Below are 26330 nucleotides of genomic sequence, written 5' to 3' on the forward strand. Positions count from 1 at the left end.
TTTTCATATGCGGGCGCTACTCACGTATGCGTTCGCTTCTGTGCGCGAGCTCGTCGGAACAGGGCGCTTTAAATTTTTTTTTTTTTTTTTTTTTTTTTTTTATTATTTATTTTACTTTATTTTTTTTTTTTTTTTTCACTGTTTTAAAAAAAAAAAAAATTTGGATCACTTTTATTCCTATTACAAGGAATGTAAACATCCCTTGTAATAGAAAAAAGCATGACAGGTCCTCTTAAATATGAGATCTGGGGTCAAAAAGTCCTCAGATCTCATATTTAGACTAAAATGCAAAAAAAAAAAAAAAAAAAAAAAATAAAAAAAAGTCGTTTAAAAAATGACACAAAAAAAATTGTGCCTTTAAGAGAAGTGGGCGGAGCCGTCGTAATGACGTTGCTCCGGCCGTCACATGGTATAGAGACGGGTGGGGGCCATCTTGGCCTCACTCGTCTCAGTACCTCAGCGGTGACAGGTCCCGATCTCCTCCGCCGTTACCGACGGCTCCGGTAAGCGGCGGAGGGTGCGGGAGAGCGGCGGGAGGGGGGGTGGCACCTCTCCCGCCGCCGATAACGGTGATCTCGCGGCGCACCCGCCGCTGAGACCACCATTATCGTGTACAGAACCACTCGCTGTAAAGATGGATATCTCGGTTGTGGCAGCAGCTGCTGCCGTTACCGAGATATCCATCTTTAAAAAAATGACGTATATATACAGTGAGCGGTCGTGAAGTGGTTAACAGTCCTGGGTCTTCTTTTTTGTATTTTTTGTTTCAAGATGTGCCAAATAGTTTTAGTTGGTGAAAGGTCTGGACTGCAGGCAGGTCAGTAAAGCACCCAGATTCTTCAACTACAAAATCATGCGGTTGTCATAGATGCAGTATGCGGTTTAGCATTGTCCTACTGAAATATGCAAGGCCTTCCTTGAAAAAGACGTTATCTGGATGGGAGCATATTCTGCTCTAAAACCTGGATATATGTTTCAGCATTGATTGTGCCTTTCCAGATGTGCAAGCTGCCCATTCCACACACACGAATGCACCCCCATACCATCAGCGATGTAGGCTTTTGAACTGAGAGCTGAAAACATACTGGCCCCTCTCCTTTTTAGTCCGGAGGATGTGGAACCCATTGTTGCCAAAAAGAATGTAAAATTTAGATTTGTCTAAACACAGAACAGTTTTCCACTTTGCAACAGACCATTTTAAATAAGCTTTGGCCCACAGAAGACATTACCATATCTGGAGCATGTTCAGATATGGCTTCTTCTTTACATGATAGAGTTTAACTTGCATTTTTGGATTGCACGGTAAACTGTGTTCAGACAGTGATTTTTAAAAGCCCATGCAGTGATGTCCACAGAATCATGCCTGTTTATAATGCAGGGACATGTGAGGGCCTGAAGATCATGGGCATCCAATATTGTTTTTGGTCTTGTCCCTCGCACACAGAGATTTCTCCAGAGTCTCAGAATCTTTTGATGACATTACTGTATGTACTGTAGATGATGATATATTTAAAGTCTTTGAAATTTTACATTGAGGAACATTATTCTGAAATTGTTCAACACTTTTTAGAAGCAGCTTTTCACAGATTGGTAAACCTCTGCCCAGCTTAACTTCTGAAACACTCTGACTGTGACTGATGCTTATTTTGTACCCAATCCTATTACTGACCTATTGCCAAATTACCTAATTAGTTGCAAAATGTTCTTCCAGCTCTTGGAAATACTCCCAAGAAGGCAACATACAGTATGGCAATAGCAATAAACAATAACACATAATAAATTGGCACAACACTACACATAACAGGAGGACCAAGTGTCTCTGTACCCAAACCATGAAAGTGGAAAGGTCCGAACTAAAGGGGCGGCACTGAAAGCTAAATGTCCTTCAGTCTCTCCTAACCCCTCCCACACGCAAGTGTAAATAATGTGTTGCAGTGCTCAGATTTATATGGCTCCCACAGTACAGGGCATAAATTGTATTCCAAGGTAAAGTGACACTGTCCCTTTAAGTAATGAACAAGAAAGTTGTGGCTAGCAGCCTCTCACCAAGCAGACTGGCAGTCCAGTCTCTCTCTCTCTCTCTGACACTGCGGCTAATACTGCAGCAGGTAGCTCTCTGACTTAGCAGCCCACTCTGATGGTCACCTCTCACTGTTTTCTGAGACTGCCCGAGCCAAGGCTTCTTTCCCCTTTTTCCCCCTCCTGCAGCTTTTTGTCTTCCTGGGACCTGTAGTCCCATCCAGTCCTTGAGTTGATAGGTAACTGTCCCTGGGAACTACATCCCCCTTAGTTCCAGGTGGCTCCAAGCAGTCTTTTCTTCCTCCCAGGCTGCACAGCAGCCAATCAGAATCCTCTGTATCCTGAGACAGGTGGTGGGCTCTCCTCCGACTCCCTGTGGCTGTAAACTCAGCCCTAACAATTGTCCTGTTTCTATCTTTGCCCACATAGCCACTTCTTTACTAACTGGCAGTTGAAGAAAGAGGAGGAAACTTCTTGGGCAGCTGCAGCATCCTGAAAGATAGCCCAGGTTATGTGCCAGTAGACCAAGGCTACATACTAAATCCTGTTCTTAACACTTGTGCTTAACAGCAGAATTGGTCCAATCATAGCTGATTTGCAGGTTCAAGTTCTAGAACCACAGTTCCATTCGTTTTTAATAGGGCCATTAACACTAGGAAGAGTATAAGTTGTGACCACCTGCCACCCCCCACCCCCCTTTGTGTTGCATAAACTCACCAAAAAAATAAAAGTAGCAGACATACAATTTTTATAATGCATCTATATATCTATATCAGTTCAAAAATAAGAATTACCTAGCTTCACCAATGGATGCACGACCACAAGTGCGGAAGGTCTTTGCATACTCCCACGGAGGCGTACCCAGCTGTGTGTGTTCTTCCTGTCCATTCTTATTATTGATGGCTGCACCCAGTCAGACAACCAAATGTGATCTTCAAATATGGTTATACCAAATGGATGACCTGAGAAATATATGCAAATATAATAATCCACAGCCTTTTCCGTGTATTATACATATAAATTAGACTTCTAAAAACCTATAGATGAAGAGTGAAGAGTAGGAGATGTCTGCTCACTAGGCAGGCCACCCCCCAAATAATGCAGCAGTGAAAGAGAAGGTGGCTGGGGTACAGTGAAGATATAGTTTACTACAAATATACAAGACCAGTAACCCAAAACAGGGAGTTAAAGAAGCCATATCTGTAACAAAAAATGTAATACGGTATTGAACTTAGTTCACTTAGCCTTACCTGTCAAAATAAAACTGACTTCATGCTAATGGCCTGATCTAGCTGAATGTCATTGGAATGGTAATTACTGTATTTTGGGGGGAAGTAGTCATTCCAGGACAATTATTCTGGTGGGAACACATTGTAGGGAGGGTTGGATTTTGTTTTATATTTTGGCAGTATGTGATAAAAGGCATATCGTAGTATTAAATTCTGTCTTTTGCACACCAAAGAGCCAAAGCACCTAAGTTACTGAAGCTGGAAAAGTGTGAAGAAACACCACTTCCAAAAATACTACTCTTCAAGTATATCTAAAGCCAAAATTTGTTTTTTTTACATTGAATAGAGTGAGGAACAGATTTGTATTGCTGTCCTTGTCCTATTCTGGTAAAACCTTTATAAGATTACTCCTCACTTTGAAGGAATCAATGAGAAGCTCTTTAATGAGACACAAACAGCAAAAAAAAATGAAGTTTTAATTTTAGAAACGCAGATATCTGCATTTTCTATAAACTATTGAGACATTTTGATACAGGCTGTACACGCAATAACTGAAGTGTGGTTGTGGAATATTACTACTTTAATATTACATATCTTAACTCAGATATCTTCATGTTTGATCAGCTCTTGATACAGTTACATATAAACAAAATAACCAACTGTAATTCATGCTCCTTAATACGTTACAAGAATATGTCTGCATATTATGTGTCCCAAACTTTCAGAATGAAGACCTAAGACACATTAAATTCCATTGCACACCTCTTAGACCCTGCACCCAGTATGCCCACAGTTGGATCACCATGTTCACTTTTAACTAGCCCAAATACTGTATTTAGAATCTGAAAATGGGACAACCTCACTAAGGTCTGAACTCTAGTGACAACTGGGTTTTTTAGTAATAGGTTAAAAAAACACAGAAAAGTAATAACCCAAAACATCCAAAGGATTTTGTTCCTAAAACTAAAACTGGAAAAAAAAACACATAGGGGGGATTAGATAAAGCTGCTGCTCCACTTGTCTTGCCTTAATCCCTCTCATTAATGTATTGCCCAAATTCATTAAACATTTGCAACAGTCTTGGTTCTGACAGCAACTCGTGCACCAAATTCAGGTAGTTCTAAAATGTGCCACTGTTATAATGTGGCACAATGAATGCGCCAATTCAAAATGACGACTATTCGTATCTTACGAAAACCAATTATCTTTTGGCGTACAGAGAGAGAAATTGGCATAGACAGGTTTTGAAAAAGTGTCCTGTGGGCATTGTAAAAGTGGTATAGCTTGCGCCAAATTCAAGTACAAGTTCGAGACAGGTATGTGAATTTGATGCATACTGCACCATTTTTAGAACGCATGACAGACACTTTCGCAAAATCTGTCTACATAAGTCTTTAAAAATTCTATGGATTATCTTACATAGTTACCTAGTTAATCAGGTTGAAAAAAGACACACGTCCATCTTGTTCATCTGATTTTTTTTTAACAAGCACTCACTGTGCCTACATACTCATTATGATATTCTGCTACCTGTAGTTTGGCTAATGCTTCAGGGTGTTATCTTTCAAAGTAAATCTATTAGAAAATGTGTACTACGGTTGCTTACCTGAGTTTCTTGAGTGTTATGCTAAAATTTTGGCTTCAGGACTGCTAGAATCCATGACCCAGAATTTGTATGCATATCAGGAAAGTCAGAGAAAAGTCAGAAGTTATTATTTACAAACTTGTTTCAGGTTTGTGACTCCGAGTATTGAAGCCAAAGAAACAGCATGATGGCCAGGTAAGTAGTATTTGCAAAATAAGAAGTCAGCAATGACAGTCTCCATGTCGAGGGAGAATAAATCAATAAATTGAGTGAAAAATCACTTCAATTATCCAGTAATGTGAAAAGCAAGTTCTGTTTATTTCATCTACACATGCCTGGGCATTCAGAATGGATGCCCAGGCACTCATTTATTGAGTAAAGTTCAAAGTTCAGTCTCATTTTCTCAGAAGAGATTTCTGTTAACTTGGATCCATCATGTAAAACTGAAAATCTATTATAAATACTACAGCAATAACGAAAGTTGAAACTCAGTTGTACATATAACCAATTTTAAACAATCATTACTTTGTGGTGCATGATGGGAATTGAATATGCCTTAAAAAGTTTATCACATTCTCATTATATATTTTTCTGTCAAAATGGATGATGTTCAGCTTTATGCAGACATGTAATAAGTAAATACAGCTTACACCTCTGTAGTGAAAGAATATAGATTACATATGCAATACCAGTGTTAACATACAATATCTCTAATGTGCCGTTGGTAAAAAGATAATCCTATTCCAAGCTAGTGCTTTTTTACAAAATAAAGTGTATCTGATTTCTGTAATATAGACTGGGTTTAGTAATTTGACAGGTGTTTTTTTTTACATGATTTTTTATCAAAACCTCACCTACATCATGGGATAGGCTGCGGCGATTGGAGCCATCCAGATCTGAAGATTCAACGACAGATTTCTTAGCATCACACCAATAAAGCTTATTAGTGAGGGTGTCTACAGTGATTCCACTTGGCCACACCAGGTTGGTATTGATCACAATTCTTCTGTCCCTTCCCTCAAGACTGGAGCTTCCTATTTGAGGAGCAGATCCTATATCGGTCCAAAATAATTTCCTAAAAAAGAAAGAAATTCCATTTCTAAAACACTAGTACTAGTATATAATTTTTAAGCAGGACACAATAAGGTGTCTGTTCTTACCTTAAAACAAAGCTTAGGTCCATGATCTGCCACTCCAACACCCAAAAACAAGTGAAACTTTCATTTATGATACAAACATGCAACCTTCCAGCCTCCCACAGTGAAGTGATCAGTGCCTAAGCAAACTATTGCTAGGCCCAAGAGCTAACATATGAGTGGTAAACTTAGCTGTGTGCTAATATCAACTTTAAGAAAGCTGGTAGTTGCGTAGGACATTTTGGGGTACTGTAGTGATGCACCTGAGATGGCACAAGTGTACCATATTTTCTACATGCTTACTTTAAACATACAATATAAGACAAACAATGCACTACAGATTCATACCCAGCCTGCGGATGTAGACAAATTCCTCTTGGCTGATGCAAGTTTTCGTGGATAATCTTTTCTCTGTTTTCTCCATTCAAGTCACTCCTTTCAATGCAGGATTTTCTATTTATTGTTAAAATAAACAAGATGATAAAGTAATAAATTCAACATTCAGTAAAACAATGACAATAAATTAACTGGTACTGGAATTTAAAAAGCATCCATTTTATATCTATGTCCTCCTGACAATTCGTCAGGAGCACACACGCATGCTCCTGACTAAGTCTGCATGCATATTCAAAAACATCCCATATTTGCGGCATGAGATATCTATCTTTTGACAGTAATTACTTGCCAAAGCTGAATTGCAAAATAGTTCATAGTGCAGCTTTATCTAGCCTCATATCAAAAGCAAACAAAGTAGAAACACATCACTATGATTGTATCCTAATCACCTGACTCTTAGCAGGTCAAGTAATTAACGACTCTGACAGACACAGGGTTTAACCTCCCTGGCGGTATGATTATGTCAGATTTTTGCGTCTCAAAGCGGTACATTGTTTTGCATGGAAATTTGGAATAACTCACTTAAATCTGTCCAAACAAGAGTCTAGTAGACATCCCGGGTATGATAAAGTTTGAAACACGAAATCATAAATTATAGTATAATAAATAACTATAAATAATTATAACAAATAATAATATAATAATAATAAAAATTATTCAATAATGTCATCAAATCAAAAACACTGAAATTTGCTTAGTTGAAGAATTGTCGATGCTGTTACTTTCAGTGTTTGATGACGAATTTCCCCACAAATCACTATTGCTCAATTCTGCAAGTGATTCTAAAACCACTTTTGACGTAAAGGGACACTTTTTGGTTGCCATGGACATTCTAAAGTTTCCAGGCAGAAAGAACAGTATATATAATATAAAACGGCATGCAGGGCACTGGACAAAACACTAGGGACAAAGGGATGTGAAATGATTTGATATAGTAATGTAATCTGTAAGATTACAGTGTACTGTATGTGTTTTGTTTTTTTCACTTTTTGAATTTGGCGCCGGGCTCCGTCCCCCTGCATCGCGACGCTCGCAGGGAACGAAGCCCGGCACACAGTACATCGGGCAGAGGACACAGCCCGTACACACAGCGGGGAGACATCACAGGACTCTGGGGACAAGGTAAGTAACTTTCCCAGGATACTGCGATGCAATCCCGAGTGTGGCTCGGGGGTACCGCATTTGGTAATAAAAATCCACCCGAGCCACACTTGGGAATACCGCCAGGGAGGTTAATGTACACAGCATTATCTGTAAAGCTAGGTTGCTTGACATTATAATAGAGCAGCATATAAAATAATCGTTCTAGACAGAGCTAGATGCATTCTCTGTTGGATATTGTCTGGTGAATTGTATTATGGGACAACTCAGGAGATTGGGGAAAGTGACAATTAACCTGCACATGGGCGATATAGTATAATATGGTGCACACCCTAATTTCAGGGACATCGGAGCATGGGGAAGTTGTTGCATGTATAAATTGAGGTATCAACAAACAGCTTAGGATACCTGCAACCCTATAACAATAACAGTTGGGAGGTAGATGACCCAGTCTAAGAACAAAATGTTTTCTAAAAAACATTACATTTCAATCCCCCAGAACAGCCTTTCTCTCAAGCTTTTGAAACCTTGTTCCCACCTGGTCTGAAGTTACTAAGAGGGTGTAATGCAAGTAACCTGCACCTTTCTACAGTTCAGGTCACTAAGGTACTTTGAGGTATAAAGACATCAGTACAAGAGTTAATAGTGTGAAGAGGCAAGTGGTTACCTAGGGTAACAGAAGTTTACCTGTCAATAAGTGTGTGCCTGAGATGGGTGGGATAGCCTCTTGCAGGAGGGAGTTGTTGTTGGTGCTCCATCCATGAGCGGTCTGTCCCCCATAGCAATGGGAGCAGACAAGCACCACAGAGGTCCCCAGCCTGTACACAGGTACGGAAGAGTTGAGTGAAGTTGAGTACACATGTGGAGTCTGCACCGAGTACATGGCAGGACCCGATAGCCTTACTGGAAGTGAGATAGTTGTAATACACTGGACAGGTGGATGTGCAAAAGACTCAGTGTGTCCCTCCTAAATGCAAGTTATGGTGAAGGTGTACATTGTCACAGAGACCCAAGAGTTAACTGGAGGACTGTTATGGTGCAATTGTACACGGTGTATGTCCGTCTCTAAAAGCAGAGGCCTGCCTTAAGGTCAAGTATTCCCCAACAGAGGCCTCAGCTATGTCCCAGGGCATTGATAAAAATGGCACAGAAGTAAAGATACCCCATGTGTAGTCAAGTGATCCTGTTACAAGTGCCTAGTGTAGCCCAGATAAACCCACCCTGGGGGTAGTCCTCTCATATAACCCAGACATGGCACACAACAAGTTAGGAAAGACCATCCGCTTACCCCCCTTCCACTTTACATACTAAAATTTTTAAACTTTCAGCTCATTGCACATTAGTGTCAGTAGGTCGTACTGAGTTTTAAGTGAAAGAATAATAATTGGGGTTTCTGTAATCATAAAATAACAATACTTGTCAAAAAATAAAAACAGACAGTGAAAATTGTAGTGCCCAACCTGCAACTGCCCTCACCTCAAGGAACCCTAGAAACCTTCGAAGGATCCTCGGATTTCCATTGAACCAAAGCTGAGAAAGGCTGCCGTACAAGATGTATACGCCTTTTTAATCCTCTGTAAGATACTTACCCTCTGTCAGTCCAGTACAGCTTTCTGTTTATGGCATCAATGGCAAGTCCCTCTGGTGTGTCTACATCTTCTGTAATCACTTTTTTTCGACTGTTGCCATCCATCTTTGCACTTTCTATGCACTTCAGAGCTGTGTGTGCAAAGTAAATCTAAGAATAAAATTGTACAGACACATAAAACATCATGACTACAGATATGGGTTCTAGATTTCTCATAGTAGTAAAAAATAAATATGTTATGCTCATTAATCTGCCCTAAAATAACATTGCAGTTCCATGACTATAAAATCTTATTAGATAAAAGCATATATATCCCAGAACATCTGTTTTCACAAATACATACAATGTACAGTGACATGTTTATTTATTCCAATCAAGGCTGGTTTAGGAAGAAGTATGTGTAGTACAGTGAAGTTGAGTAGTGCAATAAAAAGTGGCTAAATAATTAAAACCTCCTTTATGCCACTTGCCTTAAAATCTTCAAAAACCTTTTGCTTTAGGATAGGATATAATTGATATAAAATGTAACTACAGACATTAATTGTCTGCTGTCATTATAACTAGTAGATGAATCAAGGTGGTTGAAAACCATGCAAGGCTGCCCTCTTGTGGAGTATTATGAGTATAACTATTATGTGTATATAGACATCTCAAAGTGGAACTTTACCTAAAAAAATGTGAACAGGCAGGCGGGAATTTTAATGAAGAAGAGACATGCTATGTCTCTTCTGCATTAAAGTTATTTATCTGCCAGTCTACACTACACTGAGCTGTGCCAATGGAAACTGCCAGGGATCGATACCCCGGAAGCGAGAGGTGGAGCTTCAATATATCCCTTATCACCGTAACAGAAACTAAAAGTTATGGGAAATCCAAAATTTTACAGCTGGTGAGGGAAAATCCTTGATTCAAGAAATCTCTTTCATTGACAGCTAATGGGGGAGCTCCCCCTAATGAAACTCTCATTTCCTATTGCATCTCCAAGACAGGAAAAATAGAGAAATCTATATACTTGGATATTGAACTCACTGAAGTGACAATTTGTCACTGAAAAGACAAAAAAACAAAATGATCAATAACATCATATCTACATTTATGTACAAAGGCACTGGCATTTAAAATTGCTATTGTAACACAGTTCTAACTTTTGTTCTTTTAACAAAATATATTAAATTTAATACAAGATATATATACACTGTACTAATACATATGCTATATTTCAAAGTTTATGCAATAATGTTTTACTTATTGTAAGATATTTGAATATTATTGTCATAAACAATGTTCTTTGAAAATTAAGGTGATTTCTAAGTGCTTATTTAGAAGTGATATTGCTTTATGTAAAGATTCAAAGAAAACAACTACCCTATACCACTCAGGTTTTGGCATCAGCACTTGCAAAAGTTTTTTGGACATTCCTTTCTTGCTGAATGCAAGAATTGGTATCAACATAAAAGGGGTATGAACAATTGCAGTCCTTTGGCTATGGAGGTACTGATATGCATAATTAGCAAGATTGATTTGCTATCAATTTTGGCTATCAATTTTTGTCTCTGGGATAAGGGTCTCAATGAGATAATAAGAAGGTGAATCTACCTAGAGAAGATACAGAAAAAAACAACATGGGTTCTAATTCTGCCCTATATTATACAAACAGTTTAACCTGCACATCTCCTGTTGTACCTATCAACTAACCCATCCAGCACAATTCATAACTATAACACTAACATTTAGCCTCTAACTCTAAACTAATCCCAAAAAGATATTAAAGCATACCCCCACCCCAAAGCACAAGGGGCGGGGTCTCTGGGTGACATCATCAGATGGCCACGTCCCATGGCTATTTACGAAATGGTAGACAGTGGGAGCCGACATAAAGGGCCTGGTATGGGCTGGGGGGGGGGGGGGACCCGCAGTGGGGGTTTTTTCATAATTTTTAATTTTCTGCTTTTTTTTTACAATCAGCTGTGAGTCAATAGTTGTTGAGGATGCAGTGGCGGGCTTCCAGGCCCGCTGCTAGGCAACCAGCTCAATGCGGTAAATTACCGCATTAACTAATGCGGTAATTACCGCTAAATCAAACAAATACCGTATGCGGTATTTAACTACAAATTCTTAGTGAATTGAACACTTGCACAATTGTTACCGCATGCAGTATTTTACCGCATAGGGTTAGCTGTTATTTAACTCTTAGTGAATTGACCCCTAATGCCGTGTACACACGACCGGACTTTCCGGCAGAAAAGGTCCGACGGAATCATTCCATCGTATGTTCCGATTGTGTGTGGGCTTCATCAGACTTTCTCTTTAGAAAATTCTGACTTACCTAGAAATAGAACATGTTTTAAATCTTTCTGATGGAATCAATTCCTATCGGGAAAGCCGTTCGTCTATATGCTATTCCGACAGACCAAAAACGACGCAAGGGCAGCTATTGGCTGCTGGCTATTGAACTTTTTCTAGTCCCATCATACTTCATCGCATTCTAAACGATCGGACTTTGCTGTGATCGCGTGTAGGCAAGTCCGTTTCAGCGGAACGCCGTCGGAACTCCGTTGAAAAAAACGTCAGTTTATTCTGACGGAAAAACTGGTCGTGTGTACGCAGCATTAGTCTTAAATTTCCTAACAACTTGATTATATGCAATTGCAAATTGGTAGCACTTATTAAGGATATACCTATTAACATAAGTGACTTAAGGAATGTGTACAGTATACTGCATTGTTTTATCTAAATGTTTAAAAACATTTTTTTTTCTGTCTATTAACTAGACACTTAGAATTTTCACTTTCTGTCAACCACATCTTCTGCAAAAAGCTTTTGAAGAACTGGAGCTGATGTTCTGAATCATTAAATCTCTTGGTTGGAGTATCGGTAAAAGTTCTGTACTGGGTGGTAGATGAAGGCATAGATGGGATAATGGAGACATGGACATTAAAAACTGGGTAATCCCTTTGACCATAGGGCTTTGACATACAAAGTATATATGGTCTGTTCAACATACACTACCCTATTTTCCATAGGGTCATGGTCCACTGCTAAGACTCTCCCCATCTGTGTGTCCAGTAGACTGTCATAATCTGTCCCATCAAAGTTCATTTTCCGGATATCTTTTACATTTGTAAACAGTAAGAATGGCCGAGGACCTGTACTTAATGCACAAAGAAATATTAATGAGTTAAATATAGGAATTAATACTGTCAAGAATAAAAAAAAGAAATGGAAAACAAAAGTCAAAACTATATTTAGTATTTTATAACATATATAAATGGTTTAACTATTTGCCTTAACTTTGCCTGATGCTTGCTATTTTTATTGCTTACAATGGCAAATTAAAAAAACAAAACAAAAAAAAACTATAAAATCTACTGACCTGAAGCAAGGCAACGCTTCTTATCCCATTGTAGATTGTATCCAGGAAAACAGTCACAGTCCCATTCTGCTCTTCTAGTCCTCCTGCATATCTGGCTACATCCTCCGTTGTCAGGAGACGAGCAGCCTTGAAAACAACGTATCTGGGGCACTTATGATTTTGTACTTTGTAACAATTTACTACACATAACACATTCACATCTTTCGGGTTTTTCTAACTATGAATGTGTGATTTTATTGCAGTCCTACTTCACAACAGCTTCCACCTTTAATGAAACTATATAATCACACAAGAAAGACAAATGTACCAATATCATACTTGCCAACAGTCCCGATTTTCCCGGGACAATCCTGATTTTGGGACCCTCGTCCCGATCGGAGACCATCCCGATTAAAATCCCGGGATTTTACTTTTGTCCCTGGATATCAGGACTGTTTTTGGCACCAGAGCTGCTTCTGGATCCAAAAATATGGCCACCACCACCGCCACCACCGCAAAATCTCTTTGTTGTTTCCCCCTAGCTCTCAGCTCAGATCTTAACTCCGCCCCTCCAGCCCTCTGCACCGCAGCTTCTACCATTCTCCCTCGCAATGTTATTCGGCCGTCTACCGCCCCGCCCCCATCCTTGCCCCCTGTTTTCATGGTGTTTTACTGAGACAGTTTTCCCCATGAAAAAGGGGGGCGCGCATGGGGGCAGGGCGGTAGACGGCCGAATAACATTGCAAGGGAGAGTGGGAGGAGCTGCAGTGCAGAGGGCTGGAGGGGCAGAGATTAGGAGGAGCTGAAGTGCAGTAGGCTGGAGGGGCGAAGTTCCCATCTCAGCCAAGAGCCATCCGAGAGCCAGGGGAAACAGGTTTTTTTGGGGAAACCGATGCTGGCAAAACACCGGTTTGTGAGAGGCAGAGGCAAGGGACTCTACTGCACTAGGGACACCTGATGTAAGGAGGGACTCCGCTGCCAGGGGACACCTGATGTAAGGAGGGACTCCACTGCCTGGGGACACCTGATGTAAGAAAGCACTCAGCTGGGGACACCTGATGTAAGAAAGCACTCCGCTGGGGACACCTGATGTAAGGAGGCACTCCGCTGCCTGGGGACACCTGATGTAAGGAGGGACTCCGCTGCCTGGGGACACCTGATGTAAGAAAGCACTCAGCTGGGGACACCTGATGTAAGGAGGCACTCCTCTTGGGACACCTGATGTAAGGAGATAATCCGCTGGGGACACCTGATGTAAGGAGGCACTCCACTGGGGACACCTAATGTAAGGAGACAATCCGCTGGGGACGCCTGATGTAAGGAGACAATCCGCTGGGGACGCCTGATGTAAGGAGGGACTCCGCTGGGGACACCTGATGTAAGGAGGGACTCCGCTGGGGACACCTGATGTAAGCAGGCACTCCGCTGGGGACACCTGGTGTAAGGAGGGACTCCGCTGGGGACACCTGGTGTAAGGAGGCACTCTGCTGGGGACACCTGATGTAAGGAGGCACTCCGCTGGGGACACCTGATGTAAGGAGGGACTCCGCTGGGGACACCTAATGTAAGGAGGGACTCCACTGGGGACACCTGGTGTAAGGATGACTCCGCTGGGGACACCTGGTGTAAGGAGGCACTCCGCTGGGGACACCTAATGTAAGGAGACAATCCGTTGGGGACACCTGATGTAAGGAGACAATCCGCTGGGGACACCTGATGTAAGGAGGCACTCCGCTGGGAACACCTGATGTAAGGAGGCACTCTGCTGGGGACACCTGATGTAAGGAGGCACTCCGCTGGGGACACCTGATGTAAGGAGGCACTCCGCTGGGGACAGCTGATGTAAGGAGACAATTCGCTGGGGACGCTGAATGATTTGAACTGGGTACGTTGGGTAGGGGGGGGGAGAGGGAGGGAGCCGGGGGGAGGGGGAGGGGAAGGGGAAGGGAAGAGAGGGAAGGTGTAAGGTTATAACAATAATAGAGCACTTTTGTTATGGGGTTCTTATGTACATCTAATAGTGGTGATTTTAGTAATATGATATTACATGAATATTGTATACTGTGATGTATTTTATATGAATATAAATAAAAATTATCAAATTTAAAAAAAAAAGGAGGCACTCCGCTGGGGACACCTGATGTAAGGAGGCACTCCGCTGGGGACACCTGATGTAAGGAGGGACTCCGCTGGAGACGCCTGATGTAAGCAGTCTCTCCGCTGGGGACACCTGATGTAAGGAGGGACTCCGCTGGGGACACCTGATGTAAGGAGGCACTCCGCTGGGGACGCCTGATGTAAGGAGGGACTCCGCTGGGGACGCCTGATGTAAGGAGGGACTCCGCTGGGTACACCTGATGTAAGGAGGGACTCCGCTGGGGACACCTGATGTAAGGAGGCACTCCGCTAGGGATGCTTGATGTAAGGAGGGACTCCGCTGGGGACACCTAATGTAAGGAGGGACTCCGCTGGGGATACCTGATGTAAGGAGGCACTCCGCTGGGGACAGCTGATGTAAGGAGGCACTCCGCTGGGGACGCCTCATGTAAGGAGGCACTCTGCTGGGGACACCTGATGTAAGGAGGCACTCCACTGGGGACACCTGATGTAAGGAGACAATCTGCTGGGGACACCTGATGTAAGGAGACAATCCGCTGGGGACGCCTGATGTAAGGAGGCACTCCGCTGGGGACGCCTGATGTAAGGAGGCACTCCGCTGGGGATGCCTGATGTAAGGAGACACTCCACTGGGGACGCCTGATGTAAGGAGGCACTCCACTGGGGACGCCTGATGTAAGGAGGCACTCCACTGGGGACGCCTGATGTAAGGAGGCACTCCACTGGGGACGCCTGATGTAAGGAGGGACTCTGCTGGGGATGCCTGATGTAAGGAGGCACTCTGTTGGGGATACCTGATGTAAGGAGGGGCTCTGCTGGGGACACCTGATGTAAGCAGGCTCTCCGCTGGGGACACCTGATGTAAGGAGGCACTCAGCTGGGGACACCTGATGTAAGGAGGGACTCCGCTGGGGACACCTGGTGTAAGGAGGCACTCCGCTGGGTACACCTGATGTAAGGAGGGAATCCGCTGGGGACACCTTATGTAAGGAGGCACTCCGCTGGGGATGCCTGATGTAAGGAGGTACTCCGTTGGGGACACCTAATGTAAGGAGGGACTCTACTGGGGACACCTGATGTAAGGAGGCACTCCGCTGGGGACACCTGGTGTAAGGAGGCACTCCGCTGGGTACACCTGATGTAAGGAGGGACTCTGCTGGGGTACACCTGATGTAAGGAGAGACTCCACTGGGGACACCTGATGTAAGGAGGGACTCCGCTGCCTGGGGACACCTAATGTAAGAAAGCACTCTGCTGGGGACACCTGATGTAAGGAGGCACTCCGCTGGGGACACCTGGTGTAACGAGGGACTCCGCTGGGGACACCTGATGTAAGGAGGCACTCCACTGGGGACGCCTGATGTAAGGAGGGACTCCGCTGGGGACACCTGATGTAAGGAGGCACTCCGCTGGGGACACCTGTTGTAAGGAGGCACTCCGCTGAGGACACCTAATGTAAGGAGGGACTCCGCTGGGGATACCTGATGTAAGGAGGCACTCCGCTGGGGACAGCTGATGTAAGGAGGCACTCTGCTGGGGACGCCTCATGTAAGGAGGCACTCTGCTGGAGAAACCTGATGTAAGGAGGCACTCCACTGGGGACACCTGATGTAAGGAGACAATCTGCTGGGGACACCTGATGTAAGGAGACAATCCGCTGGGGATGCCTGATGTAAGGAGGCACTCCGCTGGGGATGCCTGATGTAAGGAGGCACTCCACTGGGGACACCTGATGTAAAGAGGCACTCCACTGGGGATGCCTGATGTAAGGAGGCACTCCACTGGGGACGCCTGATGTAAGGAGGCACTACACTGGGGACACCTGATGTAAGGAGGGACTCTGCTGGGGACGCCTGATGTAAGGAGGGGCTCCGCTGGGGATACCTGATGTAAGCAGGCTCTCCGCTGGGGACACCTGGTGTAAGGAGGCACTCCACTGGGTACACCTGATGTAATGAGGAAATCCGCTGGGGACACCTTATGTAAGGAGGCACTCCGCTGGGGATGCCTGTTGTAAGGAGGTACTCCGTTGGGGACACCTAATGTAAGGAGGGACTCTGCTGGGGACACCTGATGTAAGGAGGTACTCCGCTGGGGACACCTGGTGTAAGGAGGCACTCCGCTGGGTACATCTGATGTAAGGAGGGACTCTGCTGGGGTACACCTGATGTAAGGAGGGACTCCGCTGCCTGGGGACACCTAATGTAAGAAAGCACTCTGCTGGGGACACCTGATATAAGGAGGCACTCCGCTCGGGACACCTGGTGTAACGAGGCACTCCGCTGGGGACACCTGATGTAAGGAGGCACTCCACTAGGGACGCCTGATGTAAGGAGGGACTCCGCTGGGGACACCTGATGTAAGGAGGCACTCCACTGGGGACGCCTGATGTAAGGAGGGACTCCGCTGGGGACACCTGATGTAAGGAGGCACTCCGCTGGGGACACCTGTTGTAAGGAGGCACTCCGCTGAGGACACCTGATGTAAGGAGGAACTCTGATGGGGACACCTGATAAAAGGAGAGACTCCACTGGGGTACACCTGATGTAAGGAGAGACTCCACTGGGGACACCTGATGTAAGGAGGGACTCTGCTGCCTGGGGACACCTGATGTAAGAAAGCACTCTGCTGGGGACACCTGATGTAAGGAGGCACTCCTCTCGGAACACCTGATGTAAGAAGACAATCCGCTGGGGACACCTGATGCAAGGAGGCACTCCACTGGGAACACCTGATGTAAGGAGGCATTCCACTGGGGACACCTGATGTAAGGAGACAATCCGCTGGGGACACCTGATGTAAGGAGACAATCCGCTGGGGACACCTGATGTAAGGAGGCACTCCGCTATGGACACCTGATGTAAGGAGGCATTCCACTGGGGACAGCTGATGTAAGGAGGCACTCCGCTGGGGATGCCTAATGTAAGGAGGGACTCCACTGGGGACGCCTAATGTAAGGAGGGACTCCGCTGGGGACGCCTGATGTAAGGAGGCACTCCGCTGGGGACGCCTGATGTAAGGAGGGACTCCGCTGGGGAAACCTGGTGTAAGGAGGCACTCCGCTGGGGACACCTGATGTAAGAAGGGACTCTGCTGGGGACACCTGTTGTAAGGAGGGACTCCACTGGGGTACACCTGATGTAAGGAGAGACTCCACTGGGGACACCTGATGTAAGGAGGGGCTCCACTGGGGAACACCTGATCTAAGGAGGGACTCCGCGGAGGGACACCTGATGTAAGGAGGGACTCCGCTGGGACGTCTGATGTAAGGAGGGACTCCGCTGGGACGTCTGATGTAAGGAGGGACTCTGCTGGGGACACCTGATGTAAGGAGGGACACTGCTGAGGACACCTGATGTAAGGAGGGACTCCACTGGGGTACACCTAATGTTAGGAGGGGCTCCATTGGGGGACACCTGATGCAAGGAGGGACTCTGCTGGGGGACACCTGATCTAAGGAGGGGTTCCACTGGGGACACCTGAAGTAAGGATAGATTCTGCTGGGAATGCCTGGTGTAAGGAGGGACTCAGCTGGGGACACCTCATGTAAGGAGGGACTCTGCTGGGGATACCTGATGTAAGGAGGCACTCCGCTGGGGACACCTGATGTAAGGAGTGACTCAGCTGGGGACATCTGATGTAAAGAGGCACTCCGCTGTGGCCACCTAAAGGCATCTGGTGGCAGGCGACGTGACAAGTAACACACTCAGGGCTCCCACTGATTCTGCATTATGGTGAGTTGAACTATTTCATTTTATATTACAATGTAATAATAGAAATAATGTGCTTCAATCATCCTGACACCATAAAAACCATGGTGCCAGGATGATTGAAGCGCTAACACCAGGTGTTTGGATTATCTGCTGATTGTTAAAGTTTCTGAAATAGACATATTTTTATTGTGGTGTAGGATTTGTGCCTGCTGTCCGTCCATCCCTCTTTCTTTCCTTCCTTCTCTCTCCTTCCCTCCATATCTCTTTCTTTCTTTTTCCCTCCATCCCTCCTTCATCTCAGGCTCGGACCACACCCCTTGAGCCACACACCCTTTAAGCCACGCCCTCAAAATTTAGTTTAAATCACACCCATTTTTCGCCGCATTTTCCTTTTCCTTCTATAAATTTGTTTACAATGTTGGCAACTATGCAATATACATAGGAAATCTAAAATATATATTTAATAGTGGGCATACACATGTCAGTTTTTATGTCCAATTGCTCAACTGCCAAATAAGAACAGTCAAATCAATGGGCCACCACTGGTTGAGAAAATCTCATTACGATTTTTTCAAACCTTTGCCAACTTCACATTTAACAAAAAGTTAACAGAAGACAAAAATATTACCATGCAATACAGTTTATACAAGACATAGCTAATAAAATAACAATTAATATACATTTATTTCAACCCTCTTCCTTGCTGATGGACTACCCCCCCCCCCCTTCTTTTTAACAAAAAAATCTTTATTCTTATTTTATTCTCATCTTTTTTTACAGGTGTCTTCGGTCTGTGTATTCCACTCAATTCATCACTGTGTCGGGCTCAGTTCCCTGCGAGCATAGCGACGCATAGGGGCGGAGTCCGACAGCAAATTCAGAATAATGAAAAATACAGAACACACACAGTACACTGTAATCTTACAGATTACGTTAGTGTATCAAATCATTTCACCTCCCTTTTGTCCCAAGTGCTTTGTCCAGTGCCCTGCATGCACTTTTATATTATATATACTTTTCTTTCTGCCTGGAAACTTGAGATTGCCCATGACAACCAAAAAGTGTCCCTTTACGTCAAAAGTGGCTTTAGACCAGCTAGAAAACAGCGATAGTAAGTTCTAATCACCTGCAGAATTCAGCGATAGTGATTCATAGGGAAATTCGTCAACAAACACTGAAAGTGACGACAGCGACAATTCTGCAACTGAGCAAATTTCAGTGTTTTTGATTTGATTACATTGTTGAATACATTTTATTATTATTATATTATTATTTTTGATAATTATTTATAGTTATTTATTATATTATAATTTATAATTTTGTGTTTCAAATGTTATCATACTTGGGACTAGACTCTTGTTTGGAAGGATTTAAGTGAGTTATTCCTAAGAATTACATGCCTACAATATAAAATGCCACATTTCTATGCAAAACAATGCACCGCTTTGAGATGCAAAAATCTGACATAATCATACCGCCATTGAGGTTAAAGGGGTCCTTTCATGCTTTTTTCTATTACAAGGGATGTTTACATTCCTTGTAATAGGAATAAAAGTAATCCATTTTTTTTCAAAGGGACAGTGTCAAAATAAAAAATAAAAAGTAAAATAAATAATAAAAAAAAAATGTCAAATTAAAAGTGCCCCATCCCGCCGTGCTCGTGTGCAGAAGCGAGCGCGTACGTAAATCACGCCCGCATATGTAAACGATGTTCAAACTACAGATGTAAGGTATTGCCGCGATCGTAAAGTGAGAGCAATAATTCTAGCAAAAAGACCTCCTCTGTAACTCAAAACTGGTAACCTGTAGAAATGTTTAAACTTTGCCTATGGAGATTTTTAAGTGTCAAAGTTTGTCGCCATTCCACGAGCGGGTGCAATTTAGAAGCATGACTTGTTGGGTATCAATATGCTCGGGGTAACATTATCTTTCACAATATACAAAAAATTGGGCTGACTTTAATGTTTTCTTATTTTTTTATTTAAAAAAGTGTATTTTATTTTTAAATTGCGTTTGTAAGACCGCTGCGCAAATAAGGTGTGACATGAAGTATTGCAACGACCGCCATTTTATTCTCTAGGGTGTCTTAAAAAAAATATATAATATTTTGGGGGTTCTAAGTAATTTTCTAGCAAAAAAAAAACTCTTTTTAACTTGTAAACACCAAATGTAAAAAATAGGCCTGGTCCTTAAGTGGGTAAATACAACAACACATGTGAATGTTTTTAAACAATTTGTCATTATGCTACTGCAATAGCTTGGCTTTTATGTCCATGTATTTACTCATGTTTTCAATAAACGATGTAACCATGTTTATTTTTTTTGTTGAACCCCGTGCTCACCTCACTCAAATTCACATGAGCTATTTTTGCTTTGTTGTACTGTATAGGGATGGAGCACGGGCATTATCAGACCTTTCTCTTCTTTTTTACTCATCGTGTTCTGTGTTAAAATCTGAGCTTTAGCCGTTGAGCTCAATAAACTGGCTTTATTCAGACTAGCTTAAATTATAGGTATTGGAATTTCCTTTTAAATTTGTCTGTTAGTGAACGTAATGAATTTACCAAAAGTTACCAAAATAACAAATGCCGCATCTAAACAAATGGAACAGAACTAATTAATAATAAATAATAATAATAATAAAAAAAAGTTTTTATTATTATTATTGTCATTTATTGTTTTTAATTCATTACGTTCTATTCGTTTAGATACAGCGTTCGTTATTTCGGATAATTTGGAACTTCGGATAAATTCGTATTCATTACGTCCACTAACAGCCAAATTTGAAAGGAAATTCTAATACCTATAATTTAATAGTTAGGAATAGTTAAGTTATTATTAGTTAGTTATTATTTCAGATCTTCGGATTTTCGAATTTACGAATTTTCGAACTTATGAATTTCTGAATTTGCGAATTTACGAATTTGCGAATTTACGAATTTTCGAATATTCGAATTTATGAATATTCGGAAAAATTTGTTAAACGTGTTTTCATTAATTCAGATAATTCCGAATGAACTAATTTGTCGAAATTCGTTAAACTAATTTGGGAAGAAAGGATTTGCACAGGTCTAATGCAAACCTGCAACAGACTTTGCACTCTCCAGTTTTAGTGAATCAATCCCGTTGTGATCCGGCCCATCATGATGTGCCATATGGAAAAGGGCTGGAAATGCCGTACATGCTGATAAGAGAGGACAGCTAGTTCATTAACGTGACCGTTATTCTTTCTAGAAGTCCTGCATACCTGTGCACCTTTTCCCATCACTAGCAAGCACTGATCCTTCAGGGCAGTAGCAGACAGGTCCTCCAGCTGTCTGTACACAGCCATGACTGCAGTTTCTATTTTCTTGTAAGCAAGGTGTCACATCTAGCAGATTGAAAAAGAGTTCTCTGATTAAACACAGCTGTAAGCATTATGAACTGAGCAAACATCTGTAATTAACTACCAGACAGATATAAATATTGTGATGGGTAGCAGGTGCTTTCCTTTTCTATGTAAACTTAAGTCTTCTCGTATTTTGTTCGCCTGAAACAAAAAAAAAACTGCCATTGTACCCAATAAGACAAAAGATAGTGAATTCATAGAAATATAGAAACCAGTAGGCTTTTATTTTTTTTATTTAACACATGAGCAAAAGACACCAAGCATCCACAAATTGCCTTCACAGGTTTCGTATAGCAGTAGCCTTACGAGTAATGCTGGCCATACACTATACGAAAAATCGTCCGAAATTCGTTCATTTAGAAAGTTTGTTCATTTTTCGGCCAGTTAATGGGCACAAAATCGATAATCGTTGGGATGTTTTTGAGCCGAAAAAAACAAAGGACAAGTTTGGAAATTTTATGCCGAACGAACAATAAATTGAAAGGTTAATGTTTCCCGTCCGAACTGTCTGCACTAGGTATATGTAAAAGAAAAACGAACAAAAAATGCATTCATTTATGCATACCTTCCAACATTTTGAGATGGGAATGAGGGACACCTACTAGCAAACATATGTAGGCATAGGACACGCCCCCTGCCACAACCCCTTAAAGGAGAATTAATTTTTTAAAAAAGGTTAAATCCACAAGTGCTTATTTTACCACTACTATTCCTTTATATTGGCTTTTAAAATGTACAAATGCAGCAATTTAAAAATTGGATGAAAGGTTTAGCACTGGGAAACACTTTTTGAAAGATATACAACTATACAAATCAGACCAAAATGAGGAACAAATGAAGAGAGAGGGACAGGGGGACATTGCTCCAAATCAGGGACAGTCCCTCGAAATCAGGGACAGTTGGGAGGTATGATGTATGTCCACTGAACGATTTATTGGTCATTACATGATGACACTATCATTTGCGCTCATGGCCGAATGTCCATTTTTCGAAAATGGGTTGGGCCGATTTTTCGTATAGTGTATGGCCAGCATTAGCCTTTCTGTGTGAGACATAGCAAGGTATTTTTGCAGGAAGGTGAGCACTGAACCCCTTTATTTAAAAGTTATTTTAATACTGGAACTGTAAATCTTGCTTCCTGTGACATAGGCCATTATAAAGTCATTTATGCCAGACAGATTTTTTTTGTTTTTTTCTGAGATTTTTTCTGGTTCCCATTGCTGAAAAAAATATCTGTTGAGTAAAACTCACACCAAGGAAGGGAAGAAATGAGCGACAAGACCATGGTGACAAGTAAAGAGCAGGACTAAGGATCATAAAAGCATAGTACGGCGTACATGAAGATGAGAACATAAGGACCTGGTAAGTGCTTATGCCTGACGGGTGTTTGGTGATGGTACATTATATGGAGGATTGGAAAAGACACAGCTTCAAATATTACTGTTGGAATGAAGGTTTAGTGACAAGCTGCAGCTGACAAGTGTTTGTGAACAGAGATTAGCATGGAGCAAGCTATGGACTAATAAGACACTTTAAAATGTTTGAGTTATTTCGTTCACATACTCTTATATGTTTTGTGCTGTCTATCACGTTTATTTATTTCTATATTTGTATGGTTCTATGATCCTTTCTTATTTAGCTTACTCTGAGGAATATCAAATGTAGGGATTTTTTTTTGTAGGGAAAACACAGTTAAAAGCATTTTCTATTCACCATAAGACATATTGGGGGTTATTTACTGAAAAATGCATGGTGCAAAATCTGGTGCAGCTCTGCATAGAAACCATAGAATCAGATTCCAGGTTTTATTGTCAAATCTTAATTGAACAAGCGGAAATTAGAAGCTGATTGGCTACCATACAGAGCTGCACCAGAATCTGAGTCCTCCAGGTTTAGTAAATCTCCCCCATTAACCACTTCAGCCCCGGAAGATTTTTCCTCCTTAATGACCAGGCCACTTTTTGCAATACTGCACTGCGTCGCTTTAACTGACAATTGCGCGGTCATGAGATGCTGTACCCAAACAAAATTGTCGTCCTTTTTCCCCACAAATAGAGCTTTCTTTTGGTGGTATTTGATCACCTCTGCGTTTTTTATTTTTTGCTCTATAAACAAAAAAAGAGTGACAATTTTGAAAAAAAAAAAACAATATTTTATACTTTTTGCTATAATAATTAAAAAAAAGAAAATGTAAAAAAAGAAATTTCTTCATCAGTTTAGGCTGATATATATTTTTCTATATATTTTTGGGGAAAAAACGCAATAAGCGTATATTGATTGGTTTGCGCAAAAGTTATAGCATCTCCAAATAGGGAATAGATTTATGGCATTTTTATTATTTAATTTTTTTACTAGTAATGGCGGCAATTTGCGATTTTTAGCGGGACTGCGACATTGCGGCAGACAGATCGGACACTTTTGACACATTTTTGGGATCAAGGGGTTAAATGTGTTCCCTCATGTGTGTTTCTAACTGTGGGGGGATGGGACTGACTAAAGGAGGAGACATATCGCTGTTCCTGATTATTAGGAGCACATGATCTGTCTTTCTTCTCCTGTCAGAATGGGGATGTGTGTGGCTCCGACCGCGTAGCCTTCACCTTCCTGCAAGCCCTCCTCCCTGGATGATCCCTCCCCTGGATACCGAACCCGGAAGCGGACGAACGACCTGTAACGTCACGCACGCTCCACGTGCGCTCCACGCCGGCCCCTAGTCTCTTCCTGATGGCCACAGAAGGAGCTCCCGGCTGGTAATCCACCTTCTGCAGCCCAGCATCCCTGCAGCGTCACCACCACAGGATCAGAGGGAACACCGAGGACCACATACCTATACAGATGAGCCCTTTATATGTTTTCATCCTGTAAGTGTGTTTTTACCTGGTGTCATTAAACATCATTTGTTAATACTACACTCAGGGGGTGCTTCCTTCTCTACCCCTCTCTCAAAGGAGAAGTACAGCCAAAGCTCGTTTGGCTGTACTTCCCCTGTGGATCACAGGAGTGCAGTTCATTCTGGGGCGTTGGGGGGTACGCTGGTAAAGCACTGCTATTTTTAGCGGCACTTTACCGTCGTTTTTGCAGAGGTTTTTGGCCACTAGCAGGGCGCTTTTACCCCAGGTTAAAAACGCTGCAGTGTCGCTTTGCCGGCAGTGCTGCCTATTTATTTCAATGGGCAAGGGCACTTTAGGAGTGGTGTATACACCGCTCCTACATCGCTGCAAAGATGTAGCTTGCAGGACTTTTTTTTACCATCCTGCCAGTGCACCGCTCCAGTGTGAAAGCCCTCAGCCCTCCTGGAGTGAGAGGAGAGGCTCTTTCAAGGTGCTTTGCAGGCACTATTTTTAGCATTATAGCGCCTGTAAAGCGCCTCAGTGTGAAAGTAGCCTAACTGATATTTGAGTAGTAACATATGTAGCACCCTCAAGTTATTGAGTGCTAGAAGTGTGGATAATTTTGACAGGGTAGGAAAATTTGGGCAGGCCTAGCTGGTGGCTTGGCCTGTTTGTTTTCATTCTGGGCTGGGAATGGCTCAGGGAGAGTTGGGTGATTGACAGTTGGCATCACCATCAGCTCCCCCTTCCTTCTATAAGGTCCTGGAAGGAGAGGAGGGGAGGAGAGGTAGAGCTACCTGAGGTATCTGGGGAGCCTTGACCAATCCCCAACTTGGATTGGCAGGGTGCAGGCCTTCTTAAACACCTGTGGTCAGCCCAGCTGGGGAAGAGTTGTCAGTGGAAGAGGCTGTTGGGCCCACGAGGAGCTCCCTAGTCGGGGGGGTGACCCTGGGCTGGGGCTCGGGTGCATCTGGGTGGAGTGAAGAGATCCTGAAATCAGAGGCACATGAGAAAGCAGGAGAGAGGACAGCAGGAGAGAACACTCTAATTCCGCGTACACACGGTCGGATTTTCCGACAGGAAATGTTCAATGGGAGCTTGTTGTCGGAAATTCCGACCGACTCAAATTTTCCGACAACAAAATCCGTTGTCGTAAATTCCGATCGTGTGTACACAATTCCTACGCACAAAGTTCCACACATGCTCAGAATCAAGCAGAAGAGCCACACTGGCTATTGAACTTCATTTTTCTCGGCTCGTCATATGTGTTGTACGTCATTGTGTTCTTGGCGATTGGAATTTCCGACAAGATTTGTGTGACCGTGTGTATGCAAGAAAAGTTTTAGCCAACATCCGTTGGAAAAAAAACATGGATTTTGTTGTCAGAATGTTCAATCGTGTGTACGCGGCATAAGAGTCTCCAGAAGGACTACTGGTCGCAGCCAGGAGGGCTGGTGAATGAGCACAGTCGGGAGGACTGGGGAGGCATGCCTGAGAGAACTGGGAGATTGCAGTTTGAGAGATGGGTGCAGAACCAGTGGAGAGAGGACTGTGGAGAAGGGCAGTGGAAAGGTGTCCTTGCAGCAGGCTGGCTGGCAGGGCCTGAAGAGAGCTATCTGGGAGTGGTAGCTGAGCAGAGGACAGCTAGCACCTGAACTATTCCACGCCACAAGGGCCCAAGGTCCCTGCCCGCAAAAGGCAGTTCATTAAGGCCTGGCTGGAGCAGTGTCAGGCCTGCACACATGGTGCTAGCCAGTCTGGAGGAGTGACAGTCTGCAGGCAAGGGAAGTGCTGGAGAGAAGATTGAGGTGTATGTACAGTAAGTGTACATAGTCAGGGCCGGATTTCCCACAAGGCCACCGAGGCCAGGCCTC

At 43.0% G+C, this 26330-nt stretch overlaps 1 protein-coding gene across 6 annotated transcripts in view; it reads right to left on the minus strand.

Moving 5' to 3' along the window:
• EGF (epidermal growth factor) overlaps window positions 1-26330 on the minus strand; it is a 196526-nt gene that overhangs the window by 73301 nt on the left and 96895 nt on the right. For all 6 annotated transcript variants that reach the window (XM_073602421.1, XM_073602430.1, XM_073602404.1 and 3 more), the window contains 7 exons: window positions 21485-21607; window positions 12428-12553; window positions 12064-12200; window positions 9056-9204; window positions 6318-6422; window positions 5688-5908; window positions 2814-2981 (listed from right to left, as the gene is read on the minus strand). In XM_073602421.1, coding sequence (XP_073458522.1) covers window positions 2814-2981; window positions 5688-5908; window positions 6318-6422; window positions 9056-9204; window positions 12064-12200; window positions 12428-12553; window positions 21485-21607 — 1029 coding nt within the window. The remainder of the gene's footprint in view (window positions 1-2813; window positions 2982-5687; window positions 5909-6317; window positions 6423-9055; window positions 9205-12063; window positions 12201-12427; window positions 12554-21484; window positions 21608-26330) is intronic.

Source organism: Aquarana catesbeiana, linkage group LG01 (genome assembly GCF_042186555.1).
Source record: "Aquarana catesbeiana isolate 2022-GZ linkage group LG01, ASM4218655v1, whole genome shotgun sequence".
In the NCBI taxonomy this organism is placed as follows: domain Eukaryota; kingdom Metazoa; phylum Chordata; class Amphibia; order Anura; family Ranidae; genus Aquarana; species Aquarana catesbeiana.